This window comes from Lissotriton helveticus, chromosome 8 (genome assembly GCF_964261635.1).
Source record: "Lissotriton helveticus chromosome 8, aLisHel1.1, whole genome shotgun sequence".
In the NCBI taxonomy this organism is placed as follows: Eukaryota; Metazoa; Chordata; class Amphibia; order Caudata; family Salamandridae; genus Lissotriton; species Lissotriton helveticus.
In genome coordinates, this window is record NC_136069.1 from 362,588,254 (window position 1) to 362,609,406 (window position 21,153).

Sequence of the window (21,153 nt, forward strand, 5' to 3'; positions counted from 1 at the left end):
GGTAATAAACAAGTTAAGAATTTATACGTTTCCTTGAATTTTTTCAGAATAATGTGCGGGCTTAAGTGGTTAGGTCAGACACCTGATGTATTTTAATGGGTATTCGTATATTGACATGGAATGTGTGTGGACTAAACGATAGACAGAAGAGGCAAAAAGTATCCATTGTATTAAAGAAGATGAGGGTTGATTTCATACTTCTCCAGGAGACGCATATAATGACAACAGAAGTGGCACTATTGGATCAGTTGGGGTTTACAGTCCTAGCCTCCTCGAGACAAGGTGCTAGAAATAGAGGTGTCGCCATATTATCTAGAGGCAGGGGCACTGTGATTGGAAAAAAAACTGGAGGATGCATGGGGTAGGTGGGCCCTTGTAGAGTGTCTAATTGGTGGCGAATGGATTACTCTGGGTTCTGTCTATGGCTCGACGGGGGATGACCCGGAGATTTTCGAATTTCTGGACCTTGAGTTAGCTACTTGGGCCCCACGTATCGTATTGGCAGGGGATTTTAATATCAATGGGGCTGATGGGTTAGGTTTGGGGTTAGGAATGCCCTTTACTTATCAAGGTAAGAAAAGGAGGGTTCTTCGTGCAATCCGTGATCTTGCAAGAAACAATGCTTTAACAGATGTTTGGGATAGTCTGAAGCCAGGGGAAAAGGGGTTTACTTATTATTCAGCGCCGCATAGGATTAGTGTACGGTTAGATTATTTCTTGATTTCAAGGGGGTGCCTATTTACATCTGAAATCGAGAGGCTACCACGTATACTCTCTGATCACAACCCCTTAATATTAAGTTTATCATCAGTGCCAACTAATAGCGGGGCAAGAGTATGGACTTTTGAGAGAGGACTTTTAGAAGATGAGAGTTATATTCAACATATGACACAATGGATTGAAGGGTTTTTAGAGATAAATAGGGAGAGTGCAGCAGCTGGCATGGTTTGGGATAGTCTTAAGGCGGGAGTAAGAGGGGAAACTCTGAGTTATAATTGTAATAAACGAAAGCAGGAGCAGCTGAGAAACCTTGCACTAAGCCATGCGCTGCTACAAGCAGAGGGGGAACTGAGCGAATGTGCTGCAGCAGGTAGATCCCTGGAACAGGCTCTTAATAAAGTAGCAAAAGCAAAAATGGATGCTGAGCAGGATATAGCAGTAAAAGCCGCAAGGATATATGCGGCAAATAGGGAAAAATGTCACGAGGTTAGTGAAATGGTGGGGCGTACATTAGCAGTAAGGGCAAGGCAAAAGGCCGCGATAGGGGAGGTAAGGGAAATCAAGGATAGGTCAGGGAATTTAATTACGGACACTCAGGGGGTCAGGGAGGTATTTAGGCAATTTTACTCAGATTTATATGATGAGCAGCAAGGGAAGGATATTGGGGCAATTGCGGCATACTTGCATAATATTCCCCTTGTGGTTCTAGATGAGATAGAGCGACAGTCGTTAGATTCTCTATTAGAACCAGAGGAGATAAAAGAGGCCATGATGAGCCTCCCTTCTGGAAAGGCAGCATGGCCAGATCAAATTCCGTTAGAATTTTTTAAGGTGTTTTGGAAGGTATTGGGTAAAGATCTGATCAATACAATACAGCAAGCACAGATGGGGGTATCTATTCCTGGCTCCTGGGACGGGGCAGAGATAGTTATTATACTAAAAAAAGGGAAACCTTCGAATGAGCCCGGATCCTACAGACCAATAACGTTAATGAATGCCGATACAAAGGTCTATTCAAAGGCACTGGCAATAAGATTTGCAAGGGTTATAGCTACGTTAGTTAGTAGCAACCAACATGGTTTTATACCAGGGAGAGGCACCACTCATCATACGCGGAAGTTGATCACGTTATTTGACACCATGGAGGTCACAGGGGGCCCGATGGCGACAATGCTTTTAGATGCTGAGAAAGCGTTTGATCGGGTCTCCTGGGATTATCTGTGGTGTGTTTTAATAAGGGCAGGGTTTGGGGAGGGCTTTGTCAAGGCAATTACAGCACTTTATAGAGACCCGGTAGCAGTCATTAGAGTAAACGCAGGAGTAACTGTCCCAGTCCAAATTAAGCGGGGAACAAGGCAGGGATGCCCGTGCTCCCCCTTGCTCTTCGCCATGTATTTGGATCCTTTGATTCGCAGAATGGCAACAAATGAGAACATCACTCCATTAATTACACACAGGGGGGAGTGTAAGATACTTGCATATGCCGATGATGTGGCGGTCCTTACACCTAATCCCACGGAGGCTATTCCATATGTGGAATTAGAGGCTCAGGAATTTGGCAATGTGTCAGGATACTCTTCAAACACCTCCAAGACACAAATTATTAAGAATAAAAATGTGGTATGCCAGGATTACAGGGTAGTACAAGCGGGCACATATTTAGGGATTACAGTTATAGCAGACCTAGATAACTTGGTGGAATTAAATATAACCCCTATAATTGTTAAAGTGAAAAGGGACCTAGACAGGATACATAATTTGCATTTATCCATAGTAGGACGAACTAATATCATAAAGATGTTGGCACTTCCGAAATTCTTGTATATATTTAGGGCAATTCCGTTGTTTTTTAAGAATATTTGGTTTAAGAATTTAGAGTCTATGATTAACAGATTTATTTGGTCTAAAGGTAAAACTAGAAGGGCACTTCGATTTATGGTACTCCCAAGAGATAGAGGAGGTTGGGCATTACCAGATTTAAAGCTATACTATTGGGCGGCTGCTCTCCAGTATATGACAGGACTGATAGGGGGCGCAGAGGTGGAAGGGGAGAATGACCTAGGAACCTTAGCAATTTATGCCCTGGCATTGGGAGAAGAGGCTGAAAATGTGTTACTGAAACAAATTGACGGGAGTTACTTCAAGAGAACGAGATTTAAAACGATTATTTCAGCATATAACATTTGGAAGGCTTTTTGTAAACGAAATGGGTTAGGGAAATATAATAGATATACGAGAATAATTAGTAACCCAGATTTTACACAAGATATCTTTGCAGATACAGTTTTCAAAGAATGGGGCAGAAAGGGAATCATAAAGGTTGGTGATATTATGGATACTCAGGGTATGATGCAATTTTCTGAGATTCAATCAAAATACGGAGTGGATACAAGACAGTTTTTTAAATACTTACAAGTAAGAAGTTTTTTGGTTAACAAAACAGGTGGACCCGCGGGCTTTGTTAAAAATTCTATACTGGAGGTGGCACAGGGAGGGATAGACTGCACAATCAAGAGATTTTATCATGAATTAATGGAATCCAAGCAAGATGATTTGGAGAAATGGGGGGACACCTGGGCAAATAAACTAGAGATTGGAAAAGAATGTTTTAAAATTTCATTAGAGATGGGTCAGAATATTCTGTGCTGTGCTGCACTTCAGGCTCAGCACTATAAAACATTGTACCGGCTATACCATACACCGGCAAAAATAGCACAATGGGGGGGCTTGACGGGTACCAACTGCCCAAGATGTGGGAGCATGCAGGCTGATAGTGTTCATATCTTTGCAACATGTCCCCACCTTTCTATGCTTTTGAAGGGCGTAGAGACATTTTTACAGAGGGCATTAGAAATACAGATTGCTCTAACACCGTCAATAATAATGCTGGGTGTGAATGCGGATGGTATCCAGAAGGAAGGCGGGTACTTTGTTTTTGTGGCTATGGCAATCTTAAGATTATGTATTGCCACAGCCTGGCTAGATCCATTGGCACCGGTATATCAGCAGTGGTTAGCCAGAGTACTCAGGATATATAGTTTGGAAAAGGCAATATATGCTAGGAAAGGAAAGAAAGGGAGGAAGCTGGGACTAAAAATCTGGGAACCGATAAAAAGATGGAAGGAGGAGAATACTGATGTTTAGTTTTATCACTTATATTTTTATTAATTCACCTTCTATTGCTAAGGTGCAAGAATATGTACCTGTACTATAATAGAAAATGCTAAGACAGCACAGATGTAACGTATATTGTTTTGCTTGTTTTGTATGTAATGTGTTATTTGATTGAATTTATGATGTGCTGTGCTCTATAAAAAATGACTAATAAATACATTTTAAAAAAAACAACAACAAAAAACAGCACTGGCTATAGTTTTTAAATCATTAGTGAAGATCAATGTATTGTGATGAAAAGTGTTGTGTCTTGATTAGAAATTAATGTTGTGATAATACATATAATTAGGAAAATTGTTTGTACAAATCAAAGCGATTCTAAGTAAATCATTATTTATTGCTCATCAAATAGAAACTTTGTATAAATAAAAATAGGATGTTTGATAACAACATCATTATGATAATTTGTACTCCCCCAATACCAAAATTACAGAATAAAATTTTTGGAACTAAATATCTGCTCCTAAACAGACGGAATTAGCTAACCAGCCAGCACAGGCTCTTTTGTCCAAAGCACTCTTCAATCTAAAGATGCTATTTCTAGTTCCAATGATAAACACATTTTACAAATATCAGAATGAGAAGAGACATTAGATGAAGAAGAAAACACACCAAGTTGTGTTGAATCTGATCCGAGCTGAATTTGTCCTATCTCAATTTTATTTGCCTGTTTTGTGCTTCCTGTCCTTTTTGATTCTAGTATCTGCAGTTTTCTTTTTCACATTATGAATGAAGGCCCTCAGGTACTCTGCAAAGCAAAATGAACTGCAGAGGTATCATTGGCTAAAAGTCTGATCAGGCCTCACTTTGTGGGTCGCATTTTAAACAGCAAACACTGCAGAGTACCCTGTCCACCATATTCGTGCCTCCCTCTCACTTTATATAGAGTCGGGGAACTGCCATGATTCTTATGGTGGGGCCTCAGGCTGTCTCCGCCATCTGAACTTGTTTACTAACATTAAGCCATCAGTCAAAGTACCACAGACTGTTTGCCCTATTTCTGATATTTTCTGGCTTATTTATTTCCTGTTTGGGACCGTCAAGGAAAGCCGGGTAGTCTGGAAAAGGAAAACGTAGAAATGACTGTGACAGGCTGGGAGATAACTATGAGTCTGTCAGGGACATTTCTGTTTTCAAAAACAAACTCTTGCAGTGGAAGGCAGCAGCTCCTCTAAAGGTTCAAAGAACTCTTCCTGCCTTGTGGAGATCTCTAAATATAGTGGGCTATAGTCCAGCAGCAGGACAGTAGAGTGTATCCCTCACTGGCAGAATGGAGTACAGTCCACCAATCTCTAAATTATGGATTACGTCTTTCCTCCCCCAGTGGTGGCTTCTCTGCTATGGTGGAGGAGCATCACCCCACTGCTTTTTAGCAGTGAAATGAAGGGAAAATAAAATAATAAGAACTGGATGTTATTATCATTTTATTTGTTCTTGCTGCAGCAGCTTTGCAGGGCGGGCATGGCTGCTCTAACGACAGGAGCTGGGGGAGTGTTGAGCACACTTTGTAAGTGCGCATTAATGTTTGGCTGGCCATCTCGTGCCAGCCAAACATACATGGCTTCCACTACCTGTCTGAGCACGGAACCACGGTGCTCAGACCAGTGACAACGGTGCATTGCAGCATTGTGATTGGCTATAGCGAGCCTGGGTGCTCTTCCCGTTCCCGGCCGCAGCGAGAGACTACGGAGGATAGACACGGCAAGAAATCAGCAAGAAGGTCTGTTTTTTCTCTCTTTTTTGACACTCACTTCCCCCGACTTATCCCCACACCCCGTCACCCCCGAACTGTGCCGGCCGCCACTGTCCTTCCCCGTAAGTCGTCTCCTAGGTACTTACTCCATTCCCCACCCTGGACCACTCCACTCCTGTATTCTCCCAGACAATAGACTCCCTGAGTGAAGTAGAACACGCAGCCTGACATGTATGGGGCTGGTATTTGTTACTCCAGAGAGGAACCCCAAAACCAAAAAAAATCCAACAGAGAGGTTCTGACTAGTAACTAGTGGAAATGAAAATACAAGTGGAGGGGTTACTTTGCATGCATTGCCAGTAGAAGGGTTGTTTTGATGGTGACTGGTCAGTGGCCTAGCAAGGAGGGTGGTCCATCCTGGGCAGCATGAGTTTTGGGGTGGCGGCCTCCCCCCTCCCACCCGCGGGGCGGACGTCGAGGCAATCGCCAGCATCCCACCCCTCTTACACACGCCCGTGTGCGGCAAAAGCAGGGGTTGCATGGGTGGGCATAGATCTAGCTACGCCACGGTGACTGGTTCTTAGTTTTCCCAGATAATAGCCTGGGTGTGCTTTTCCGCTTGTCAGGAGTCGTTTCCAGAGAAACGCTAAGATAATGTTTGCGATCAATGTGAATCTGCAAAAATGGGCAATGTTTACACTGGAACATAGATTTTTCTAGCATGTGGTGAACAAAACAGAGGCCATCTGCGTAGTACAACTGAAATTCTGAACACCCAAGCCTGTGGAGTGTGTGCTAAATGAGGGTGGCACTCACATTGCTCAGCATGCTGCCTTGATTTTTTAACAACATTCAGATAATCTAAATATAGATCATAGCTTTATATAATAATTTCTTAATGTTCGGGTTACAAGAAATGTAAGGGTCGTAAATTATTAGACGATTAATGTTTCTGGATATGAAAGTTTTATTACAAGCTGTAAATCCACACCCTGAGCTAAACTAAGTTTTCCTCTGTGTTATTTTTTTAAGGTCTATGATAAACAACTCTTTGGAGACCCTTCCCACAAAAATGTGTTCCCAGATGCCAGTGATTAATTGGATGTGAGTAGATTTTCTTACATTGTAAAGTGTTTGTAAAAATTATAATAGCACATGCAGGGTTTTCAAATGCAGCGCACAGATGTGGTGTAATATATAACTAAAAATGTCATAACATACACACTGAACGTGCCCGATAGCTTCATGTGATGCTTTGCGTGATGCAAAAGTAAGGGCTGAAGTATGATGTTACTGTATGTAGAGGGGATTCCAAGAGCTGCTGTGTAGTTGTCTTCACCATTAAGTATCTTGGTTGACAGCTAGTAACCACGAGATAATGTCCACCCTGATTGGATCACAATTGGCTATCCGGGGATCATATCCCTGGGATACACAGGAAGAGAATTACAAACTGTGCACCGAAATCTTGGTGCAGAGTAAGATCCGAACAATCCAGGTCGGGGGAGATGGGGCGTAGGTGGGTGTTAAACCCTTCTCTTTCTGTCACATAAATCTGCTTTAAAGCCCCTTATTTGCATGGAAAGTCTTGTCCTCGGCTGGTCTTATTATTTCTCTCCTCAGTGGGGCTGAGCAGTATTCTTGGGTGAAGTAATATTCGGTCCAAATGCAAATGCACTGGTGTTTTACTGGTTAGAAAAATAACCGGAGCATCAGACTGCAAGCGAAACGAGGCCTCAGCCCACAGCCCCGTCTGAAGCCCTCATATGGCACAGGGTGATATGCACCGCTCCTCGTATGCCACCTGAAACTAGCCTCCCTTGCCTCCGAATAGCCTCCCTAATATAGCGTCATGTTCCATCAGTATTTTTGAGTCTGCGTATTATTCCCCCTTACAGGCACAAAAACAAAAAATATCAGATTTAGGTGCAGGTATATCTGTTGAAAATATTATTTCTGGCCACATTGTATCCCGCAATTAAAACCGATCTACTCGTAATCAGGGCCTAAGTATGATGGACAATTCTCCCTGAACGCCCATCGGGCCCAAAAATGACACTTTAATTATTTCACAATTTTAGGACCTTCGAAAAATAGAATTTTGAAATGACAGTTTATCAAATGTAGTTTGCAGCCCCGGTGTACACGTGGTTTATGCATTTCTTTTTTGCATTTTCAACGCATACATTAACTTGAAATATCTCACAGTTAGTGCATCTTTTGCTGAATGCAGAACTTGGTAGCACACAATTACTGCCCTGCATTTCTAGGTTTTGTTGTTAACGGAACATATATCTGCCTGAAGATATTTTGAGTGAGTATATGTCTAAAACGTGCCCAAAAACATGCACAGGTTGCTTCTGTGCCAGCGCATTGTAGGCAATGGGACAGAGGCGTAGCTAGACCTTTGGCTGCCCATGGTGGCCTCGGCGTTTGCCGCCCGCGACACAAAATAAGAGGTAAAAGCGGTGTAGGGTATTGGCAATTCCTGCGACGGCTGCAAGTACGAGTGAGGGATGGGGGAGGCTGCTGCCCCCAAGACTCGTGTCGCCCGGGGCGACCCACCCTACCCTCCCTTTCCACGCCACTGCAACGGGACCATGATACTACGGTCCAAGGAAGTGTTTTCCTTTTGGATCAGTCATCGGAATAACTAATTCATCACAAATTATGGGGATACACTGTGTAGCAGTGGAGATTGGCATATCGATTACACATTTTTGCCACATTCATCATGCATAATGCAGTAAATAAGTCTGGGTGATAATGTTCTTCTATATATCTTTTCATATAAATCTACACCTCTGTCATATTTGCCTTTGCCTCTCTTGAACAATGCAGCAGATGGTTAGCCAACCACTGGTGATTCATAAAACAGCACATCTGAGGATGAATAAACTGTCACAGATGCTGTCCTGACCAACACCTGCAGCCCAGTTCAGCATCCTCCACTCTCCCATATCCTTGGCCATGGACACTTATGGCTGCCTTTTAACTGAACGACTAACTATCCACAATTGAAGACTGACCTAATTGAGCATTTGAAGGGTGGTACGCTGTCCATCAGGGTGCTGGAGGAGACTACTTACCTCCACCATGCTGCCAGAATACCGCCTGTCAAATTTAGACATGGCCACTGGCCAAATGATCATCTCTGTACATTGAAAGAAACCACCATCATTGCTGTTCCTTTCATTATGCAAAAAGTATGGTGGATGGCTGCCATTGGTTTTAACAGTTATTCACCAAACCTTTCGAACATTTCTATTTTTCTGAAACAAACTCCTAAAGCAGGAGCTTGTTTCAGAAAAACAAAAAACTAATGACCGCCAATGACCCGGAAGTTTTCTTCCAAAGGGTGGTGAGCATTCTTTTTTGTTTCTTTCCCTCACCGCCAGGTTTTTCCTGGCACTTACAGACAGGAAAAAAAGACACTTAACCATCCACTCTAAATAGGGTGGACATTGTAAAGTACTTCCTCCGATGGCACATAGTCTGTCAGGCTGTTGGCTGTCTGTCTGTCACTAAATGAGTAGGGTGGATAGAGGGTTTTTCAGACACGGTACTCTGTTGCATTTGCAACATAGAACCTGTCCGCCAAACTCTAAATCGGGCCACTAGTGCTATTAACTAATACTGAAATTACAGTGGTACACCTTGTGTTTCACTCTCTACAGAGCACCGTCTAGCATCTAAGAAATCATCTTTCCAAGAGGCGTCACCTCTAAAATAGGGATTATAAATTCTAGAAAAATATCACAGGTTGTAAACCCTGAAACTCTTCTTGGAGTAGAAGAACAGATGAGTGCAAAACATTCCACCCACTTGAGCATGAGCAAACACTTATATTCTTCACTGGAGTGCAGTCAGGGTCCAACATGTACATATACCTAAACATGATAAGCTGCCTTACTATTAGCTGTTTTGAATATAACACCAGTTTTGATTTAAGTCTGTGAAAGGTCACACTGGTCTCAGAAGCGTTGTTTTACCATATAAAGTTAAAAACAGGTGCAATGTTGTTGTACCTTACTGTCCATGTGTGTTCATAATCTCAGATAACCAAGCAAGTAGCATTCTCTATCTGCTTATCCCTCAAATTCAATCAGACAATAAAACTTTGGTCAGCTCATTTTCAACACCAACCGTTGCCCCAGATATCAAGGAGCAATGGAATCACTCCACACACCTGTGTGTTTCAAAGAAACCCAGAATATCTGTCAGCAACTGACTACTGATTATTCATTCTTGCTGCATCTCCACATTCACTCCCAATCTTCCTGTGAATCCTGCTCTTACAAACCACACCCAAAAGCCTACTACCACTAGAAAGAATACTACAGACCCATAACCTTTATCGAGGGAACAATATTAACATTGATGAATTCCATCAAGATCAATTTGAAAAGTGCCATGTTCTTAGTATTACAGAGATGTGATTTCATACCATTTCTTTAACTATTTTAACAAACATATGATCTATTCACAAAATTGTGTGCAACCACAATAAGTTAAAAAGTAGTGGCAATGCATGTGGATGGCATCCTTTCCTCAGACATTGATGCTTTTTTGTTTGTATTGCTTGAGTACATTTGCATGTACTTCTCCTCCCCCCTAATCATTTCCTACTTCCTGGCCCTACTCTCCTTGAAGCTAGGGTACACTAAGAACTTGATGAAAGAGATTACTCATTTGCCCTTTTCACCAATCTGTCTAAGGAAAGATTCTCTTCATGTGCAATTTCATCCTCTAGTTGGACATGCCAGGCATTAAACAAGGCACTATGGAGACTGAATGTCTTGAATTGTTGTGATGTTATAGAAGCTCTAATGGTAATGTTGGAACTGGCCCTTTTAGCAGAGTACTGCCCAGAGTTTTCCTGTTTTTTATAGTATTAGGACACCGTGCACTTTTCCCCTGCTGACCATTCGTAAAAGTGCTTGCTCTCGGTCTCTCAAACATGGTACAATTGGCATTCACCTAATTGGCACACATCATTTACTTGTAAATTCCCAGTAAATAGTACTACATGTACCCAAGTCCTGTAAATTAAATGCTACTAGTGGGCCTGAAACACTCTTTGTGCCACTCAGTAAAGTAGCCTTTTAGATATGTCTCAGGCCTGCCACCACAGCCTTTTGTGCACTTTTAAAGTTTCAATTTAACCTGACAAAATAAACCTTTTGGCAGACGTAAACCTTCCTTTTTAATACATATAAGTCACGCCTCAGGTAGGCCCTAAACAGCCCATAGGGCAGGGCGCATAGTATTTAAAACGTATGACATGTATTTTTAGGTTTCGCATGTCTTGGTGGTGAAAAACTCCTAAATTTGTTTTTTTATAACTGTAAGGCTTACCTCTCTCATTGGCTAACATTGGGCTACATTATTACATTTAATAAGTGTTAACTTTTGATTGGGAGCAGGTAGGAATGTTATGGTTGTGCTCAAATAAATGTTTATTTAAAATCCTATTTATTAGTAAAATTGGATTAGAAATAGGCCTGGGCAGTAAATGCTGTTCCGCTCATAGAATTTGCGGAATTTGGGTAATTTTGCGTTCCACGGAGAAGGCTGAATTGGCAAAAATTCCACGATCCGTGGCTTTGCGGAATTTTTTGCTTGTTTGCGTTTTCAAAATGCGTGTTCGCAAGATATTTCTCCCCCAGCACGCAAACAGCATTCGCGAACAGGAAAAAAGCATTGCGAATGGGCGGAACAAGCAATTCCGCGTATTCGCAGAACTTTTGCATGCTCACAGAGATTTTTTTCAGTTTTGCAGAGCTTTTTCTACGCAATTTCCACCCACCCCATAATCGGCGCCCAGTCCGTCAAGATGATTATCCTGCAGAGATTGGCCCTCAAAACGCGATGGAGTTAAAATGTTAGGGGAGTTGATTTCTGGGTGCGAACGGCGGCCGGAGTTCTCACGGTGCACTTCTTTCAGCACCAGGCATGTCCTCTCAGCTCTTCAGGTGCCATCTTAGCTTGTTCCAAGTCGGGAACATTACGGCTCATTTCTCCGCGATGCTATATCGGAGCAGGACGAAAATGAGCTACAGGTATCCAGCCTGTATTCTGATATGGTTCTTCAAAAATAGGGGAAAACCCGGTAAACCTTTGGCATCTGGATAAATAAAGTTATATATCAAAAAACAAATGATGCCTTGGACACCAATAGAACACTTTCAGTGTTAGGTGAGATAGTTAAATTGTCCCATCCTATGACACATATATTGTCTTTAGCAGAATGTCTTCTTATATTTCTTTTTGTAAGGCTTCCCACCTCCACACAGAGCACACAATATATTCTTTTTTTCTTATTTGTTTTTCAATTTAATTGCAAAAGAATTAGATTTAGGCTAATCTTATTTTTAAGCCTATTTCGTACGTGTAAACAAACAAACACATGTATATGTACACAACACTTTTTGCATAAATAAATACAAACAAATATACATACATTGATCCATTGGCATTTCTTTTTCAAATATTGTAGCCCAATTTCTATCTAAAGGATGCTTGCTACATGTAAAGACTCAGCATTCCTTCTCAAGTAAGATCAACCAGACCTATCAACAAGGAGTATAACAAGTCTATATCTTTTTTTAGACCTATCTTAAGTCCTTTGCTCCTTGCAAAAAAAATGTTTTCTTCATAACTTAATATACTTTGGCTGGAGTCTTCTTTAAACAAACTGTCGACGCGTTTCAGCCCTCACAGTATGGGCCTCATCAGGACTCGGGCTAATAGGACATTCCGTCTTTGTATTTGCCTTCGATAATGGATGTGTCCTCTTAAAATGGACTTTCAAGGAAACGCTTTAATTCCGTGATGGAGAACTAGAAAAAACTATTGTGTCCGTGGGAGTCACTGGAAATTACTCCGTAGCTGATTATCTTAATTATTGCGAATGGATCCCTTTGCAATGTGGTACCCTTTCAGCAATTTCCAAGCTTTTGTCCTCAAAGTACATTAGTATCCTCCGAGAAAATCCAGCTACTTAATGTGCACACTACCATACGAGGGTGAGCTTGATCATCCTGCATATAAATCGCATCCCGGCTCTTCCTCTCTACGAATTTATTTTATTTCGGAGCCGTCCAAAGTTAGCACACCTTTACTCCAACGCGCGTATTCTGATATGGGAATTGATGTTCACCATTCCATTCCAGATTGGACCCAGCCACATGCAAATCAGTATGGACCCTGCTCCCCATGGGAATAGTCCAGTCCAAACCACAAGGCAAGGTCCTTCCTGGACTGGAAGCAAGCATCCTGGGACCGATTTCCAGGTATCACCCCCTCATCAGCCAGGCTAGCCTGAATCTAGTGGCATGATGAGCACGGGACCCACGTCTGGGCACACCCTTCCCACCCAGGTGAACTATAGCAACACATAAAAGAAGATGGACGGAATGCTGAACATTGTCAAACATTCACCACCAGTACAGAGATCTGGGCCTAAATCCATAGTTTTTTTGCCCACAATGCCATTCTAGTTTGGACCCAGCCACATGCAAATCAGTCTCAGTTGCTTCTGGTTCCTGTTGGACTCAGCCCTCACTGCAGGGTCACCCCTAAACATTTTGCCTTTTATCCTCCACTTTTTTCTGAATTTGTTTTTGTTGGTCTTTGGACTACTAATCAGTGCTAAAGTGCTTGTGATCACTCTACTAAACACGGTTTAGTTCCCTTACACCTAATTAACATATTTACTTCACTTATAGGTCCCTTTTTGAGTGGTATACCATATGCCCAGTGTTAGAACTGGGGTCTCTAATTTGCGGAGGTAGGTACCTTTGTCAAAGTAGGGACCCTGGCTTCTACTCAGGAAAAGGAGTATACACACTTTAGATAATCCCTGCTCGCCCGCTTGGTAGCTTGGCATGAGCAGACAGGCTTATCCCAAAGGCAATGTATGAAGTATTTATACTCCAAACACACAGTAATATAGTGAGAACACTACAAATGGATACAACACCAGTTTACAAAAACAAAATATATCTAAACTAAACAAGACTAAAATGGCAAAGATCCAGCATACATGTAGTAAAATAGCATTTAAAAACAATTATTTTAAAAGTAAAGATTGTAGAAAATAAATAGCTCCACCTGGGGCTATTACGACGTTGTGACAGCAATAAATCCAAAGTACTGTGCCAACCGCGAGGGGGGCGGCATCAGGCACGGAGCCACTCTGACCCCCAAACAAACGGTACCTTGGAAAATGAAGTCTATGAGGATGCACAGTGCCTTGAACGTGAGGCGTCGGTATTGAGGTCGAGGCAGGCTCCCTGGCTGCCACAGTGGAGGCGAGGCTTCGTGTCCGCGAGGAGGCGACGTGTCGAATCCAGTGCAGGGAAAGTCCGTTGCGTCAGCAGGGAGGCATTGCATCCGGTGAGGCAGTGCGAAGTCGGTGAGTATGTGGAGTCATCCTCGACAATTATTAGCACTGCGATAACTGGACGCAGGTGCTGGCGGTTAAGGAGTCAGTGCGAGCCCTGGCGTCGGGAAGGCCGATAAATGCTGCTGTTAGCAGGCATCGAAGGGCGTCGGAGTTGCGGTGCTGGTGGGGCGGTACGTTGTGCACTTCACGAGCGGTGCCCCTGGTCTCGGTGCAGGTAGCAGCATTTCTGGCAGTGTTGGTGACGCCGTCAGAGTTGTTTTTCTTGCTTTCTTTAAGCTTCTTCCAACTCCCAACAGCAGGAAAAACCTCCAGAGACACAGAATTTGAACAGGCACCTCCTTGCAGGTCAGAACTCTCAATAGTAGAGTTCAGGGGTGCTGGGGGTGAAGTCTTAGTGTCCCTAAGACTTCAGAACAGTAGGCCAGCATGCACACAAGCCCTTCGAGATTCTTCTTCGAGCGGGTTTTGCAGCAAAGTTCCAGTCTTTGTCCTTTTCTTGGTAGTAGCAGCAACTGCAGGCCAACCTTTACAGCACACAGCAAAGGGACAGTACTCTGCTCACAGCTCTCCAGCTCTTCTCCTTGGCAGATGTTCCTCCTGAGTCCTAAAGTGATGTAAAGTTCTGGGGTTTAAGGTCCATTACTTGTATCTATTTTGTATTTGTTCTTCTTTGTGCCAGGGTCTCTGAACCCAGTTCCGTTCTCACTGGTGCAGTATGACCACAGGGAGTGCAGACAGCATTGTGCAAGGAAAAGTCCTCCCAAAACTCTAAATTCAGCCAGGGCTAATTTAGCTCAGCTCTGAGTCATCCAGGAAGGGCCAGGCACATCTCAACACCCCCTCAGTGGCTGTGTATTATTGTGGAAAAAGGGTTCAGGCAGATCAGGTCGTTTACCCCTTTTCTAGGTTTGCCCGGCGTTAGCCGCTTCTCACCCAACTCACGATTACCCAGACTGGAGACTGGAAGGCAGGAAACAGGAGTTTATTTCCGACGGAACAGAACACGTCAAATCAGACAACAGGGTATCTTCTCGAGGTGCTCTAACAAGTTTCTCTACGGCTCAGTCTTTTATACACAGGTTTATGATGTACAAACATTCCTTATTGCAATAAAGACACTTTGAAGTACAAAAAGGGCATGTTTGGGACCCCAGCTCCAGGCCCATTCCCATACTGACCGCTCTGATGTTGTTTTCCCCTCCCAAATGTGACATGTGATTGTAATCTGCAGCCGGACATTCCAACAGGGCACGAGGGCAGGAGGGGGTGGTCCGATCTAAGGTTGGGCAGGCGATAAGATCACGTTTCGCTATGCGGGGCCAGAGGGGTACATCCACGAGACCTAGTTTTATGATGTGGGACTGGGTCGAGAGGCCAGGTGTAGCCGGGGGGGGGGGGGGGCATCAGAAGAGAGGAAGGGTGTTCCTGGGAGGGATGTGGGGGTGTCGGTCAGGTCTAGGGGTGTGAAGGCCTTGATTAATCACCGCTCCTCTGATGTGAGGCGAGGTCCTACTGTAGGAAGCAATAAACTGTATCTGTTGGGCTAGGTGATGGCCTGGGATCAGGCCGGGCAATCGGGCAGGGAGGAAGAGGTTACCAAAAGGGCCCGTTCTATGAGTAGGATGAAAGAGCGAGGGGGCAGGGGTTCAGCACGGAGACAAGGTCGTGTTTAGCGGTGCGTTTATGGCCCGAACAGGAGAGACCGGGGGCTGTCGGGGCGCGGGGTGCTTGCGGGGCTGGAGAGAGAGAGAGAGAGTGAGAGAGAGATGATGGCTATCGGCAATGGGCAGGGAGGTCATGACACAAAGATGGATACTATCTATGTTCAAGATGGAGCCTAAAAGGGAACAAGATGGCGGGGCCACTGTTTCGTGACTTTCTTTACCTTCAACAGTGGCGAGGGTGAACACAAATGAACGCCGCTTATGTACATATACATTTTGTCTTTTTCCACATTGTGAATGCACATTTTCAGGCCCTGTCACTCCAAAACCAGACAGTCAATATACAATACAGCAGAGGCACACAGAATGGTTAAATAAGAAAATGCCTACTTTCTAAAAGTGGCATTTTCAAACACACAAATTAAAAAACAATCTTCACTAAAAGATGTGTTATTAAATTCTGAGTTCAGAGAGCCTAAACTCCATTTCTTCATCTTGTTCCAATTGGAAGTTATATTTGTAAAATATTACTAAGTAAACCGCAAAGATAACCTATTGGACAGACAGCCTTTCAATAGTGAACAACGAAATACACATTCTTCCCTATCAGGACACGTCACACAAACCAGTACTTGGCCTTCCTTTTACATACACTGCAGTCTGCCCATCGGTATACCTTGGGCCTACCTAAGGGGTGCTTTACATGTACGAACAGAGAAGAGTAAGGCCTGGCAAGTGGGTGCACTTTCCAGGTTGTCATGGCAGTTCAGAACTGTGCGCAGATACTGCAGTGGCAGGTCTGGGTTACTTAGGTGGGTGGTACAATCAGTGCTGCAGGCCCACTAGTAGCATTTGATTTACAGACCCTGGGCAAGCACAGTACACTTTACTAGGGACTTAACAGCAAATCAAATATGCCAATCATGGATAACCAATTACAATAACAATTTATACAGGGAGCACTTGCACTTTGACACTGGTCAGCATTGGCAAAGTGACCAAATCATCTAAGCCAGCAAAAACGAAATCCAGCACAGCATCAAAGATACAGTAGGTGGAGGCAAAAAGTCAGGGGAACCCACGCCAAGGATGCAAAGTCTAAAACCCAGGGTCTGTAAATTAAATGCTACTAGTGGCTGAAGGTGGCTGATAGCCAGAAACCGTTCCTAGGATGCTTGATTCTGGTCCAGGGAAGACATGGCTTGGCATTTCTGTCTGGACTGTTCCCATGAGGCACAGGGTCAAGACTGATTTGCATATGGCCATGCCTGAACTGGGGTGGCTTGGTGAGCAAAATAACGATGGATTAAACCCAGATCTGTGACTGGGGGTGAATGTTTTGCCATTGTGCAACTGTTCCCATGAGGCACAGGGTCAATACTGATTTGCATATGGCCATGTCTGAACTGGGATGGCTTGGTGAGCAAAATAACAATGGATTAAACCCAGATCTGTGACTGGGGGTGAATGTTTTGCCATTGTGCAACATTCTGTCTATCATCTTGTGTGTTGTGCTGTTTACCCTATGTGGGAAGGGTATGCCCAGACGTGGGTCCCGTGCTCACTAGGTCACTGGAGTCAAGCTATCCTGGCTGATGACGGCTGATAGCCAGAAACCGGTCCTAGGATGCTTGATTCCGGTCCAGGGAAGACATGGCTTGGCAGTGTGGGCTGGACTGTTCCCATGAGGCACAGGGTCAAGACTGATTTGCATATGGCCATGTCTGAACTGGGGTGGCTTGGTGAGCAAGATAACGATGGATTAAACTCAGACCTGTGACTCGGGTGAATGTTTTGCCATTGTGCAACATTCCATCCATCATTTTTTGTGTTTTGCTAGTGGGCCTGCAGCACTTATTGAGCCACCCACTTAAGTAGCCCCTTAAAACATGTCCCAGGTCTGCCATTGCAGCCTGAATGCAACATTAAACTGCTAACTCGACTTGGCAATATAAACCCCTTGCCAAGCCTTAAAATCTCCTTTTAAGTCATTTAAGTAACCCCTATGGTAGGCCCTGGGTAACCCTTAGGGCAGGGTCCATTGCAATTAAAAGTTTGGACATATATATTTAAATCTTACATGTCATGGTAGTGAAAAACTCCTAAATTCATTTTTTCACTACTGTGAAGCCCACCTGTCTCATAGGCTAACATTAGGTTGCCTTATTACATTTAATTAATGCAAACGTTTGATTGAAACCAGGTAGTCAGTTCATGTTTGGTATCTATGGAATTGTAAAAACAAATCCTATGTAATGGGTAGTTCAGATTTTTTTATTATAATTTAGAAAATGCTACTTTTGGAAAGGTGGCATTTTCCTGCCATTAACCTTTGGTGCCTGCAGCCTGCATTGGGTCACTTGACTGGGTATAACTGACAGTTAGACTCTGTGAATTTCTCCCAGACAGCCACACAATAGAGGGATTAGGTGTGCGTGAATGGGCTACCTGCTGGCAGCATAGGGGTGGAGTTGAGCACAGCCTCCCTTGCAACTGAAAAGGCTGTGCACTGCCTTCACTCAAAGGACTTAACATCTCCACATTGTCACTGCAGACAGCTTGGAGCCAGGGTAGGGGAGTCAGGAAATTCCATGCACTTCAAAGAGACTTTCTAGAAGCTTCTCCCACCTTCAAGAGGAAGGGCACCAGGTATAAAAATAGGACGCTCAGACCGACTCCTTAGTTCACTCCTGGACCTATGGACTGGCTCTCAGAGGAATTCCTGCTGCTGTGACCTACTGTTCACTCTGCAAGACTACTTTGTTGTACCTGGAAAGGCTGCTTTGCTGCCTGGACCTACATTGAACCCTAAGAGGCCAGCCCTACTATTGAGTCCTGCATCTCACCTGAACCCAAGACTACCAGAGTGAATACAATGGCTATTTTATTCAGAATCACAGGGACACAAAAGGCTCACACCAGCTTGAACCTGCACCTGGACCCAGCCTGAGTAAGCCCTGAACTCCCAAGTGTCCCGCCTGTCCTGGGACCTTGTTTGTTGTGCTAAAGATGCGCAGATGGCCAAAATCTAAAACTGAGGTAGGTCTGACTTCGCAGCTGTTCCCTCTCTCTGCAGCAGTAAATCATTTTCAGTGGTCCTTCACCAAAGGAGTGTCCGAGCGTCCTGGAACTGTCTGCGGCTATAACCTCCTATTTCACCACGCTGGAGGTTTTTGGCTTTCAAAAAAGAGACTAAGGCCCCCATTAGGAAAGCAGGCGGACTTCAGCTGGGACCGCTCGCCAGTGGTGCGGTGGTCGTGCACTGCCAATTAGGATGTGACTGCCACCCTGGCGGTCGCATCCCGCATTTTCAACATTGTGGTGGGCGGTGCTGTGAGCAGCACCCACCACAATGTTGAAAATGCATGTTGTGCATTGGCATGCACAACGTGAAAGGCACCGCACGGTGCCTGCCACCTTCTGAATGCCAATGTAAGGGGGTACCATGGGAACCTCCAAGGTGCAGTCCCCCACCCTCCCCACCCCCTGGGGGCCCGCAACTGTCCCCCAAAGTAAACACTGCATGCCTTTCCATGATGGAGTCTCCGCCATGGAAAGGCATTTCTCCGCACACATCATAAATGGATGGCGGTGCCTGCAAGACCCCACCACCATCTTATAGGCTTTTTCCGCCTGGTAGGCAATCGTGACGATTTCCTTCCAGCTGAAAAGCAGAAGACTGTCTGTCTGTCCACCGCAGTACCCCGCCACATTAGCATGGCCGTCCGGCGGGGTGTTTTGGTGGGTGGATGCCATGCTAATGGGCCCCTAAGTCTGAACATAGAAATCTTTACCACAATTTCAACCCAAGACTCCCCAGCAAACTGCGCTCCCTCCTTGGATACCGCCTACAGCCTTGCGCCTCTGAAGTTTACCTTATCAGAATTTTTATTTACAAAGTTTTGTCAAAGCTCGAAGATAAGCACTGACCAGCCCCAGTCCAAAACTAGGCAACAATTTTTATTAAAAAAATGAAAAATTCATTACTCCGGTTGTACTGATTGGATTTTTGTAATTTGGGTGCCAAATAATGTACTATAATTTTCTCTACATTTCTAAATTGGCATTACTGTTTGTGTGCTGCATAAATACCTTACACGTTGCCTCTACATTAAGGCTGAACCAGCGTTTTGACCGCTCCCCGCCCAAGCGGTTTTGTTCTCCTGACAGACGGAGGAGGTTTGTTCCAGTTCCTATGAGCCCACTGTTCTCTTTACATCACTGTTCTTGGCTGTTTCACTGTCTTGGTGTTCGACCAGTTGTGCATACCGGCAGTGTATCTCCTCAAACAGGTTGTGCCATTGTTTCCTGAAGTTGCACTGAGGAGCCCCCCCTCTTTTCAAAACCATAGTCTTCATTTTAGCAGCACTGCTCTGAAACCTTGTAGCGTTTACTTATCTGACCGTCGTTAGCACTGTTTATTATTTGCGGTCTCTATCAGGCATTTCCTTTTTTTGCATTTTCATAAAGCCACTTGTGTTTTGTTGTACCAGCTTGCCTGGCCAGGAACTCAGGCACCATCCCACGGCCACTTCCTTGGATTCACCCACCCTGAGGAAGGTGAAACCCACACTGGGTTGATACCAAAACGCGAGTCGACGTTACATTTTTATGGACCACATAAAGTTTATGACCAATGCTTCTGGTTGCCTCTATAGCGTAATTTTAACCTGAAGGCTGATGGTACATATGGTGTCACTCTGAAAAAGGATCTATGTACCTACAGAATACCACCATATGTTATTGTCTCTTGGTTATTTTGGTCCATTTGTCCATGGATTGCCTTTGTTGCTTTGAGTATGGCTGGATTCCTGAGTTTCAGGACGTATGCGTATGTGTGGATATGAGTTTGTTGGTTTGAATGATTGAGTGAGCGTGGTTGTGGTATGTGATCCGTTTCTCCTTTTTTCTGTCTATTTAAATATGTAAACTAACTATTAATACATTTATACATATTTTACATTTTTATTGTGGCATGACTTTGTTCATAGGCCAGCTTCTTGGGTGTCTGTATATCTGTGATGTATAGCGCCAGTTAATAATATAGGTAGAGAATTTTTGTTTGAGTAGTCTGTATCCCCCCTGTTTTTCTCTACCTCTATTCAATTTCAGTGGCCCCCTCTGTTTGAGAGGTACTGACTCCTTTGTGTGCCAAGCTACCCAGGGTTAAGCACAGGTTAATTTAGTAACTTTTTGTGGCTCACCCTGCAAGGGATTGTGGCTGTTGGTTGACCAGGGCTCACACCCCAGTCAACCAACAACCCAATTTCTCACAATTCCCCAGGCCTGGCTTGCTTGAGGAGGAGGCTGGGAAATAGGACAATATAAAAACATTGGGGGTCATTACAATAGCAGATGGACATGAGTTTCTCCGCCATCGTGGTGGGGATCGAGACTAGCTACCATGCCTGCGGCGGTCCCGCACACCAAATTAGTATGCAACCGACACCATGGCAGTCGCATCTAGCAATTTAACATTGCAGCTGGTGCTG

General features: G+C 44.1%; 1 protein-coding gene across 2 annotated transcripts in view; it reads left to right on the plus strand.

Annotated features, from left to right (window-relative positions):
- The window catches only part of RXFP2 (relaxin family peptide receptor 2), a 1,449,053-nt gene that overhangs the window by 1,097,449 nt on the left and 330,451 nt on the right, over nucleotides 1-21,153 (plus strand). For both annotated transcript variants that reach the window (XM_078657149.1, XM_078657148.1), the window contains one exon: nucleotides 6,620-6,691. In XM_078657149.1, coding sequence (XP_078513275.1) covers nucleotides 6,620-6,691 — 72 coding nt within the window. The remainder of the gene's footprint in view (nucleotides 1-6,619; nucleotides 6,692-21,153) is intronic.